The following is a 12854-nucleotide window of genomic DNA, read 5'->3' on the forward strand; positions in this document are numbered from 1 at the left end:
TATTTATAAAGATCGAGAACCATGTGTTACAAAAATATAAAATATCAGCTAAAAATATAAATATAAATATTTCATGACTAGCTATGAATATTTGATGATGTCATATGACGTAATAATACGTAATAAAATTATATAATGAAATATATATATACATATTTGTGTGTGTGTAAGTGATTCTGGTGTATTATTAGTGCGTTACCAAACCGTATTGCACCTATTTTTAGTTCAATTTTTTTTTTTTAAATTATCAAATTTGAATTTAACAGCTATGAACATTAATATTTATATTTAAATTTTACTGAAAATTCAAAAATATTTTAAGTATGAATTGAATTTTTAAAACTCCATGCCAACCCTGCCCGCTCACTCACCTCCACTTGTCTCACATATTGTGGCCACATGTATTTTGATAATCCAAAGAAATGCTATTTCAAGAAAAGTAAAAGGAAGCAATAAATTTGCTAAAAGCAGGCGAAAGATATTTATTTGGGACTGCACTCACTCGGTCTAACAAATAAATCTTAGCATCGTCACTTTACTGTGAAACAAGTATAGAGACGAAGAAACAAAATTTCACCGTGAAAAGCCACGTGTCAGGCAGAAAACAACTATGAGTAAAGAATCGACGGTGATATTCACACACAGTGCCACAGAATCATCACTTTCTTCTTTCCATTACAAAAAAGATCAGTCATACACACACATATATATACGTACACGTGTTTCCCCCAAATTTGAAAGCACGAGTAGTGTTAGGGTTAGGGTTAGGGTTTAAATGGGAAGACGAAAGGTTGAATTGAAGAAGATCGAAGACAAGGCGAATCGACAAGTGACATTTTCGAAGCGACGGCCAGGATTGATCAAGAAGGCTAAGGAGCTTTCGATTCTGTGCGATGTGGATGTTGCTGTGCATATTTTCACTAGCCGTGACAAGATGTATGAGTTCCACAGCGGTGAAAGGTACACACGAAAACGATGTCGTTTTTAGCTTATAATGTACTCACCATGCCTGCTCTGCTTCTCCGACTTGGATCGCTTTTTCTCATTATATTGCCTGCCTGCCTGCTTCTCCCACTTGAATTCAGTAAGATATTGTTATATTGTGATTATTATGTAATATATATGTATGTTTGTTTGTTTGTTCATGAATTTTGAGTTTGATCAAGTACTGGTCAATCCAACAGATTGATTGTTAAGCTGTGTTTAGTGTTTGTTGACTGTGGAGTTGGCGATATGGTTGTTTAATGGTTTAGTTATTGAGTAATGCTACATGCACATAAACCTCTACAGAATTTTTTCACATAAACCTCTACAGAATTTTTTCATAGAATGACGTGGCAGCGCCACCTGCGCATGACAGTAATGGGCCTTGTCGGCCACTAATCTTGTATACAGCTTTTTTTTTTCATATTTTTTTTAGTTTACTTGCAAAATGTTAATTTAGTTTTTATTTTTCTTATACTTTTCAATTTTTATATTTAATGATTGTATAATTTTTATATTATTTACTGTTCACTTATATTATTAACTTTTCACTTATATTATTTATATTTTATATTTAACACTTGTATAATTTTTTATATCTGACTTCTTATATCAATTGTTTTTAAAAAAAAATAATCTTTTACACTTGTCGGCCACTATATTTGTACGCCCAACGTCTATTTTTATTTTTTTATCTAAAAATTTAAACTAACTTGACATTTAGTTCACTTACAAAAAGGTTATTTTAAATTTTTTAACCTCTTAAACATTTCACTTTTTTTATTTTTTACATGTAATACTAGTTATAAAATTCTATGTCTAATATTTTATGTCAAAAAATTGAAAATGATTTGGTGTTTAATTCACATATAAAATATTGTTTTTAGTTTTTCAACTATTACGTAAGCATAAATTATCTAAAGTCTTAAAATTAAATATTTAAACTCAACTTTAAAAGGTGCATAATAATATAAGAATCTTAGTTAATACGAAAGAATAATTATAAAATACATCTCCATAACAATCATGACATATTTGTCTTCAAATCAAAATTATCAAATCTTCACACACTAGGTCAAATAACAAAAGAGTACATTCATAAATATTCAACTTCTCATTCATTATCTCTGTTCTCCACTTCTCCGTGATTTCAACTAAATGAGGATAGGATGCTCATATGTGTTCCTGCCAAATGACAATTGTTGTAGCATGATCATGACTCCAGTGAGGAATTACCTGATAATATATACAAAATTAAATTAATATAAACAGTTTAACTAAAATAAAATATTATAATCCTATTGTAAACAAATTTTATACCTCAAAGCCAACCTGAGGAGTATAATAAGAAAATGGTGCAGAAACAAAATCATCACTACTAGGTAAGTGATGCTCATGATTGTAGGTACTTTTTTCCAAACTACTTAAATGCTCCTGAAAAATTTAAAATTAAAAAATAACTTAATATTTCATAAGTACTTGGATTTTTTTTACAAAAAATGAATAATTAGGTAGAAGTAAATACCTGATAAGTTTTTCTTTGATTTTCTGGTATCTGAAAATCATTTGAGTTTTGTAGCTCAACAATATTTTGATAGCATTTGGAAGATGTGTCCTGATCAAACATAAACATTACTACAAAATGAACAAAATAATAATTAATAATAATACATGTGCAATAATTTTAGATTTCTTATGTTTTCTCAACTTTTTTCTTTTTACTTCCTTTTTTCTTTGTGATGGCTTTCTCAACCCTGGATATTTTTCTATTGGTTGGGGGACGACCTTATCAGAACTAGTATGATCATCAAAAAAATTCTTCAGTTTACCTGTTCTTTCCACCACTTTTTCACACTTTGAATCACTATCCATAGCCATCTCAGCGACCTTATAGAAAGCTTCACACATCTTTTCAAATCTTTGTGTCTCTATGTTCACTGCCATAGTATTGTAGCTTATCTTCACCCGAGTATGACATCTTTTTATATCTTTTCTCCATCTACTCATGATATATTTAGAAGGAATCTCATAAACTCTTTTGTGAATCAGAACTGAAATTGCATGTCTACACAATATTCCTCTAAATTCATACAACTTACAGTTGCAGATGACTTCCCCATCAACTTCTTTAAAGTTTACTTTATAAGACACATGCCTTCTTTTTTCACCAAACCTACAATCTTCAACAACTTCGTACTTTGAGCTATCATTTTGGATTGGAAAAACTTCACAATAAAGTTTTCCTTTCAATTCTTGCTGAAACTCTTTAAACTTTGAATTTGTATAAAGAGACTGAATCTGTTTCTCCATCTCATAATCTGTAATGCATGGATACATTGAGTTGTACGAGTTGAATTCTTCTTGATTCTCCTTCTCCACTTTACTTGCAAGTGCATTGTCATATTGTTCTACAAACTGCTTTAAAGTTGTTTTTGAGTTGACATACCCATCAAAAAATGAGTTCATACTCTCACTACGTTGTGTAGTAGACATACCAGCCCAAAAAATATCCTTCACATAAATTGGCACCCAACGACACCTCTCACTGTATAGTCCAGTTAACCACTCATTATCTTGGAGCTCAAACCTTTCAATCATATTATTCCAACTTTCCTCAAATTCATCTCTACTTAGGGAATTGTACACGGCATTTTTCAGAAAAAATTTGATAGAATCATACTCTTCATAACCCTTCAACTTTTCTGGCAACTTTTTCATTATATGCCATAAGCACCATCTATGCCGAGCTTCTGGAAATACTTCCGCAATAGCAATTTGCATAGCTTTATCTTGATCCGTGATGATGGCTTTTGGTTCACGACCTGACATACACGTAAGCCATGCATTGAACAACCAACTAAAAGTTACACTATGCTCCTTTGAGATTAACCCACAACCAAGTAAGATTGATTGTCCATGATGATTTACTCCCACAAATGGTGCAAACGGCATGTCATATTTATTTGTCAAGTATGTTGTGTCAAAAGTAATAACATCACCAAATTCTTCATATGCAACCCTACTTCTTGCATCAGCCCAGAATAGATTTTTTAACTGACCTGCTTCATCCAAATCCATGATGTAGAAAAAATTTGAATTGTCTGCTTGCATCTTGAGAAAATATTTGTTGATGGCATTGGCATCACCTTCACCAAGTCTTAAACGTCTTACCTGATCAAGAAAATTTCTGCAATCTTTTTCAGTAAAAGGCACATTTTGTGGTCCCCTGCTTCTACCACAATAGACATGTAACTCTTATTAGGTCTAATCCCTGCTACATCATTAATTTCAAGTTTTCTCTTGATAAGTGGATTTAGAACTCTATTGCATCGGTAAAATCGAGATTTTTCTGGACTCAATACATGATTATGTTTCAGCTCAAGAGAATTCACTATGCAACCTCCATCAGGACCAATAATATATTTATTCTTGCCTTACAGTTTGTCCCAGCATATGGTTTCATACGAAACTCATTTTTTGATTTAGAAACTCTCTGACCTTCTCTACAACATGACAATATTTTGTATATTTTATTTCCTTCCCCTTTGGTTGATGTCCGTGAAAACACAGCAAAACCTTCTTGTTTAGCATAGTTTTCATAATATTGGAGGACTTGTTCATAGGAATCAAAAAACATTGGTTCTTCTACTAATTTTGTGTTTGTTGTAGATTTATCACATTCCATTCTGTATTTCAAAATATATGAATAAAGTTTAACAATATACAACAGAGTTTAACAATACACAATAGAGCTTAAACATATACATGTAGATTTATATGAAGAGCTTCACAATAATAGAGCTTAACAATCTATTAATGAAACATATACAGAGCTAATGAAACATATTCAACAATATACAAAATAAATAAATTAGAATATAGATATCATACCTGGATGCGATGATAATGCTTTGTGGATATTTTGAGTAGCTCTGTTAGCAGAGGAAGAAGAGGAAGAAACCGATTTGTTTTGCGGGGAGCTCAAACATCAGAAGTTAGAAAGACACCGGCTTCTTTACAAGTTTTTATTACTTTTTTTTAAGTGAAATTATACATCTTTATTTAGTAGTAACTATAATTCATATTTGTAATCTTTAAAATAAAATTAAACTTTTTGAGAAATTGATAAAAAAAAATTAGACATCTATTCAATGTACTTTAAAAGAATTTATAACTAGTATTAAATGAAAAAATAAATTATATAAGAAAGATATAAATAATAAAAAAAGTTAAAAGTGTAAGAGATTGAAAAAATAAAAATAACTTTTTTATAAATACAAGTATCGTGGCCGACAAGAGTACAAGATTGTTTTTTTTAAAAAATTTGATATAAAAGGTCAAAATTAAAAATATAAAAGTGTTAAATATAAAAAGTAAATAATATAGAAAATATATAAATAATAAAAGTGAAAAGTATAAGAAGTTGAAAAAATAAAACTAACCTTTCTGTAAGTACACTAAACATCAAATCAATTTCAATTTTCGAATAAAAAAATGAAAATAAAATATATGTGTACAAGCATAGTGGGTGACAAAAACAAAAAATTTATTTTTTGTGAATTTTTTTATAAAAATTTAGATATAAAACTCAACAAGTATTAAATGTAAAAAATAAATAACATAAGTGAAAAGTTAATAATATAAGTGAAAAGTAAATAATATAAAAATTATACAATCATTAAATATAAAAAATGAAAAGTATAAGAAAAATAAAAACTAAATTTAACATTTTGCAAGTGAACTAAAAAAAAATATGAAAAAAAAAGCTGTATACAAAATTAGTGGCCGACAAGGCCCATTACTGTTATGCGCAGGTGGCTCTGCCACGTCATTCTGTGAAAAAATTCTGTAGGAGTTTATGTGCATGTAGCATTACTCTTATTGAGTTATTTATCAGCTTTGGTGATATGGATGTTTAATGGTTTAGTTGTTTATCAGCTTTTGACTTTGTCCCGTGCTGCTGCCTGTGTAATTTCTTTGATATACTGCCAACTTGTTAGCAGGGAGTTTTATGGTAAAAACCCAATCCCAGTAAATCATGGAGTTTTATGGTAAAAATCAAATCCCGATGAAATATGTTAGTATTTGCGAGGGTAAATGAGTCAAAATATTCTTGTTCTTCACAATTAAGAATGTGAATGTAGACGAGTCAAGTTATTCATCAACATTAATATTGTTACAAGTACATATTTATGGGTGTACTCGAAAAATCAGACAAAATCAATCGCATAAAACCGACATTCAAAAAGTTATTGAACAAAACTGACAGAGCGTCCGTTTTGACAATAACAATGCCATTCAGTTGGATGGCACAACTCCATCAGATTTTAACCGATCAAAATTACGTGATCGGTTACAAGAGTGACGTGACTATGTTTAACTCGCAAAATCGACCGTATATACCCATACCAAATCAATGTTGACGGATGATTTTGTTCGATTTTTTTTATAGTGATGTGATGAGATGAATGATTCACGAGTAACATTTTTTGAATGGAGTGAAATTATTTATCATGTATATAAAATAAAATCGTACTTTAATTATTGATACATCAACTAAAAAAGTGATCATAGTTGACTTTCTTATAATCAAGCTAACTATGTATGGTTTTCATTGGATAAAAGTAATTGGATTTGACTTGCAATAATCAAGTTCATGTATTCGTATCACGAGACTTAAAAACCTAATTCAAACTTCATTATAAGTTATTAATGTTCATTATCAGTTATTTTATTATAATACATCTGAAGAAGTTATTCATCAACATTAACCATATTACAAGTATATATATGTTGACATGGATGAGTTAAATTATTCATGATTAACATATTTTCAGTGGAGTGAAATTATTCGTCATATATTAAAAACAAAACCACATTTTAATTATTAACACATCAACTAAAAAAATAATCATAGATTAATTAAGAAAGTAATCAGAGTTGACATGCTGGTAATCAAACTGACGGGGGTGTATTCGATTGGGATTTTAATGCATTGTTTTTAGTTTATGGATTTTAATGGATTGTATGGGATTTTGATTTTGTGCGGATTCTTGATGAAATGTCGCAGAGTTGATAGGATTTAAGTACAATGCTTCAAAATCCCATTGAATTTGGTGGGATTTCAAAAAACTTAAAATACACTGAAGAATGCCACAAAATCCATCATTTTATGAAATGAAAAAAAATCCATCAGCATTTGAATACCATCAGATTTTAATGGATTTTAAACAATCCCAATTGAATACCATCGGATTTTAAAGCATAATTTAAAATCCCAATTGAATACCACCAGATTTTGTAGCATAATTTAAAATCCCAATTGAATACCTCAAGATTTTAATGGATTTCAAACAATCCCAATCGAATACCCTCGGATTTCATGAATGCAAAAAAATGCTTTAAAATCCCAATCCAATACACCCCTCTGAATAAGTGTGATTAATTAATTGGGTAGAAGTAATCGGATTTGACAATGCCACTAAGCTTAGGGCTGTCAAAAAAGTCCGAAAAATCCGATATCCGTCCGAAAAATCCGCATTCGTATCCGAGATAAAGCGGATATTATCCGTATCCGAGACAAAGCGGATATTATCCGCATCCGAATCCGACAATTCCGGATACGGATACGGATATAGGCATATTCGTATCCGATAATATCCGCATCCGAAATTAAATATATATGATATTAAATATCATATATTATTAATATTATTCAATAACTATATAATGTGTGTATTTATATATGTATACATAAAATAATATATTTATATAAATTTTGTATAATTTTAAAATATTATAGACATATATCATAATTTTATTTGAGTTTAATATTTTAAAGACAACAAATTTATATTGAAAGATTAATAAGAATTAAATTTTGAATTAATATAAACCTTCATTAATGATTTTAAATTTTTTACTCAGTTTTTAAACATTATTTTTTTGTTTTTACTATTTTTTATGATTTTTTAGAAATTTTAATAGAAAAATAAAAATTCTGATTAAAAATCAGATTCGGATCCGGATATTATACGAATCCGGATAGTATCCGTCGGATCCGGATTCAGATATCATCCTTTAAAAAATTTCGGATTCGGATACGGATACGGATATGGATTTTCGGATTCGGATCCGGATCCGGATACAGGCAGATCCGTATCCGAATTATCCGTTTGACACCCCTAACTAAGCTAATTGATTCGAGTCGTATCACATGACCTAAAAGTCTAATTCAACCTTCATTATTACTTATTAATTTTGTTAAATATAGCTAGTTATATTTTATAATATCTGGTTTAGTATGAGTCAAAATCAGGTGTATTCAATTCAAATTAAAACTTAGTCGAATATAAGTTATCATATAATAAATAAGTCGAATTAAAACTTAATTAGTCGAATTAAAACTTAATCGAATATAAATTATCATATAATTAAGCTTTTAAAGAAGTTAAGTTGAGGGAAACTCTTTCTAATTTGAGACTTGGTGTGTTGCACGGGTGATCAAAAAACCGCACACACCGCATAAACCGCCCGCACCGCACCACAAAACGCGATTTTTAATTTTCGTGGTGCGGTTGCGGTTTGAATTTTTCACAAACCGCGCGGTGTGGTGCGGATTATGGTTTGACATATTAGTAGTGCGGTTCAAACCGCACCGCACCGCAATATTATTATATATATATATATATATATATATATTAGTGATTGTCAAATAAAATTATATTATACATCTATACTATACTATTAAAGCCGGAACATTAAAAGTTTGATCGGTCGGTACGCGGGCTTTTATACGGACTTTTATAATTAGCGGGTTTCAAACAAAATTAGTGGGCTTCAAATAAAATATAAACAAATCAAAACATAAAACAAATATACGATCAAAACATAAAACACATATAAAACCTATTTGACTATACCAAAACTAAAGTCAAACCTTAAAAAATATTATAATATTAAAACCGAAACATTAAAAAATTTGATCGGTCGATACTTGGGCCAAAATACGGACCTATTTATATACCAATTATTCTTTTTAACTAAAATATGTTATTTTTTATATTTTCTAACTAAAAAACTCCATTATTTAAAATAACATCGAAAAATATAGTAATTACCTTTTTAACAAAAACACATTATCTTTTTTATATTCTGACTAAAAAACGGATCTTCTACAATTAACACGGGCTACGTATATCATAATTTTATTCTCACAATAATATATGTCTGTTAAATAAAAAATTTATTTAATCATATTATTATATCATAATTTTATTCTCACAATAATATTAGTTTAAGTTAAAATATATACGATAAAATAGCAAATATTATTACCGCCCGTGCATTGCACGGGTTATAAGCTAGTATATATTATTTATAATTATGTTATATATGTTTGTTAAATCTCTTCAAATAATAGTTAATTATTATTTTATCAATCTTGCATTACTATTATACCAAATTTGTATGAAATGATTATATTATTATAATATGTTTCTTAGTAGTTAGTACTCATATTTATTATCATATTTAAATTTTTGTTTGTGTTATTTTAGTAGTTGTTGTAGCTCTGAAATGATAAATATCATATAAATTCATTACATGCAAAGTTTTTAATTATTGTATATTTAAATTTTACTTCTAACTTCAACTAAAAATATTTATTCTTAAGCATACAAACCGCACCGCACCAGACCGCATTTTTGTGGTGCGGTTTACGCGGTTTATATGCTAGCGTGGTGCGGTTGCGGTTTGAGTTTTCAACCAAACCGTATGCGCGGTTTGGTTCGTGGTTTTAGCGAAAAACCGCACCGCCCGCACCGCGATCACTCCTGGTGTGTTGCATGCAAGGTTATGGTTTTTTTCACCCCATGCGCTCAACCCTGAAAATTGCACTACAGTCTGATGACAGGGTGGTACACTGGTACTCCAGTGCATGTTTTTCTTTGATTATGACATTTGCCTTTTCCTGTCCTTCTTGCACCATTTTCTTGAATAATTGCAAAGTCAGGGAGTAGGGAGACAGGACAAAGAATTTTTGAATGATAAAGAAAGAACTGACATTTAAAAGTTGATCTTTATCTCCAATAGAAGAGTGAGTTAATCTAGTATGCTTTGCAACTATACTAGGGTCATGTACTTCTCACCGGATATTATGTTAAAATAAATTGCTCTTTTAATATATTTTATGAAATTAGTGTAAAGTAAAATAATGTAGAAAAGGTTTAAAAAAATATTATTATGTAATGCAAGTTTATGCAATTTATCCTATTTCAGATTTCTCTGGACTTGCTTTTCTCTTTTTAACTATATATCTTAAAATAAATGTAAAATTTTCTGAGATAAAATTATGATCTTGTTTTGTAAGGCTATTTTTTCGACTAAATTGTACATAGCTTTTAAATCTATTAATTTTATGTTCCATTGATATATATTATTTATAAATTAGCATTGAAGATCCAACTTTCAAACTTTCAAATTCCGAATTTGATATAAGGGTTTGTCTCGTGTGTGCCCATGGGCACATGGTAAGTACCAAATTCTATAATTTTGGTGGATTTTGATTGGTGTGGTTGGTAAATTTGCAGGGGGTCCACCATTATAAAGAAGTATGAGCCAATCAAAAACCACCAAACCTATAAAATTTGGTGCCTAGTGTGTGTAGAAAAACCGTTAATATAATAATGAAACACAAATCAAATTTATTGAGAAATTTTAGGTGCATATTTTTATTAATACATTCATATTCATATTTTTATTATCATTCTAATATGTTTTGTAAATTAGACCCTCACTTTGAAGTCAGTCTTTTAATACTTAAACACTTTATATTTAGGATATGATATATTTGTAAGTTTCTCATATATCTAACTTTTTAAACTTAATAACAAACATGCAAATTTAGTTGATTTGGAAGTTTATGTGCTTAATAAAAATTTAAAATAATTTTAGATACAGTAATAATAAAAACTATACCGTTAACTTATGCACAAAATATGTGGCATGGACATGATTTTATCAGCAGGTCACTGGCCCATAGCCGCGGCCTTAAAAGCTGGCATGCACCAAACTTTAAGTGGTTTGTAGGAGCACCTCCGCCCTTCTCTTAATACTTCTCTTATTTATTTTTATCATGCTTATTAATACACATTTTTAATTGTGAATATCTTTAATTTCGTATAAATATTAAATATAAAAACTTCACCATATTAAAGTATTTATAAATACGAGTTCAACAAGATCATTCATGACATATATAGTCTTATAGATTAGATATAAATTTGTAATTTATCTCATATTACAGATAGTATCGACATATCAAATGAGCAACGTACGTGTTTAAAAGAGGATATACAGTCTCCGTTTTAAATTAACTTTAAAAAAAATTGAGGATGAAAACTATATACTCTTTCCTTTACTTATAAATTAATTAATCCCCGAGCACGTAGATACTAGAGGGCAGTCCCATCTGCAGCTTTTGTCTGCCCGGGCTGTCAAAATTGGATAATGATATTTATATTTCGGTCTTTCTAATGTGTGCTCGAAGGCACACAATAAGCACCAACTTTCATGAAAATGGCTTGTTTTGATTGGTGGAATTGATGTGAATGCAGCGGGGCCATTTACATTTATTATCCATCCACCAATCAAAAGCTAAAATTCTCATGGGAATTAGTGACTATTGTGTGCCCTTAGGCACATCATAGAAAATTCGTTTATATTTAACTAGCATTACCTATTGATAACTTGAGATCATCCGCCGAGAGGAATCGAACAAGTATTTGAGTTCTACAAAAGTTCATCCTAAAAAAATCCCTTTTTCTCCGAAGGATATACTTATGATTTCCCGTCTTATTTTGAGATTGTTTTTTCTATGAGTTTTACAATAGTATTTGATTAAGAATTTTGATACTATTAACTGTTTTGGGAGTAAATTTCATTCCACTTTTCAGAAAATTTTAGAATGTTTTCATTTAACTAATAAATTTCTCAAAAAATTGTATTAATTAATTTTGTCATCGTTGCCCAATTAACTTAACTTGCAAAATGCACAAATTTACAACATATAATTATATATAACTGCACAAAGTAACAAATATACAACACAAAATGGTAATAGTTCTCTTTTGGACATATCTTATTCAAGTCTATTTTTATTAGCAAAAATATTAAACAAATTTTAAAAAAGAAAAATTAAACAAATTTTAACGAAGCACACAAAAATATATATTTTGTATGTGCTCTTCCACCTTATTTTCCACCAGGCCAAAAAATTGCTTTATTGCATGTCTCGAATATATAACGCAGAGCACATAAAAAATATATAGCACACACAAAGTCACCTTTAAACTTGTATTTTTGTCGCAAATTACTTGTAAGCCTATTTTAGTCTGCACCTTGAAGGCTTGAACATACGCAAAGCTATGTATATAGCCATTGGTAATAGTTGTGGTACAAGTCTTACCATTCTTGATATTTAATTACCTAATTTTGGTGACTTGTACATAATCTTTATAATAATTGTCTTGATATATTGTTATTCCTCATATGTGAATTAGATCATCCATAATTATACTATTATATTAGGCTCACACCAACAGATATAACTTTTATAATAATAATCTTAACATATCATTATTATCTATATATGTATTAGATCACCCATGACTATCCCATTATATTGGGCTCACACCAAAAGTCCTCCCCTTAACGCAATACAATTTCATAACCGAATTGACAATCGACATCAAACTATCGGTGCCAATGCCTCCCTTGAACGCTTGAAATGTTGCTATATTCCATTCGTACCCTCCAAGCCTCTAATATTTTTTACAAAATTACATATTCATATATAAAATCATGTGTAT

The 12854-nt window shown here is 29.6% G+C and overlaps 1 protein-coding gene across 2 annotated transcripts in view; it reads left to right on the top strand.

Moving 5' to 3' along the window:
- The first annotated feature begins 238 nt into the window (after positions 1 to 238).
- LOC108226729 (protein VERNALIZATION 1-like) overlaps positions 239 to 12854 on the top strand; it is a 28691-nt gene continuing 16075 nt past the window's right edge. For both annotated transcript variants that reach the window (XM_064079008.1, XM_017401720.2), the window contains exon 1: positions 239 to 960. In XM_064079008.1, the coding sequence (XP_063935078.1) occupies positions 776 to 960 (185 nt within the window). In that variant the 5' untranslated portion in view covers positions 239 to 775. The remainder of the gene's footprint in view (positions 961 to 12854) is intronic.

Source organism: Daucus carota, chromosome 6 (assembly GCF_001625215.2).
Source record: "Daucus carota subsp. sativus chromosome 6, DH1 v3.0, whole genome shotgun sequence".
Lineage (NCBI taxonomy): Eukaryota > Viridiplantae > Streptophyta > Magnoliopsida > Apiales > Apiaceae > Daucus > Daucus carota.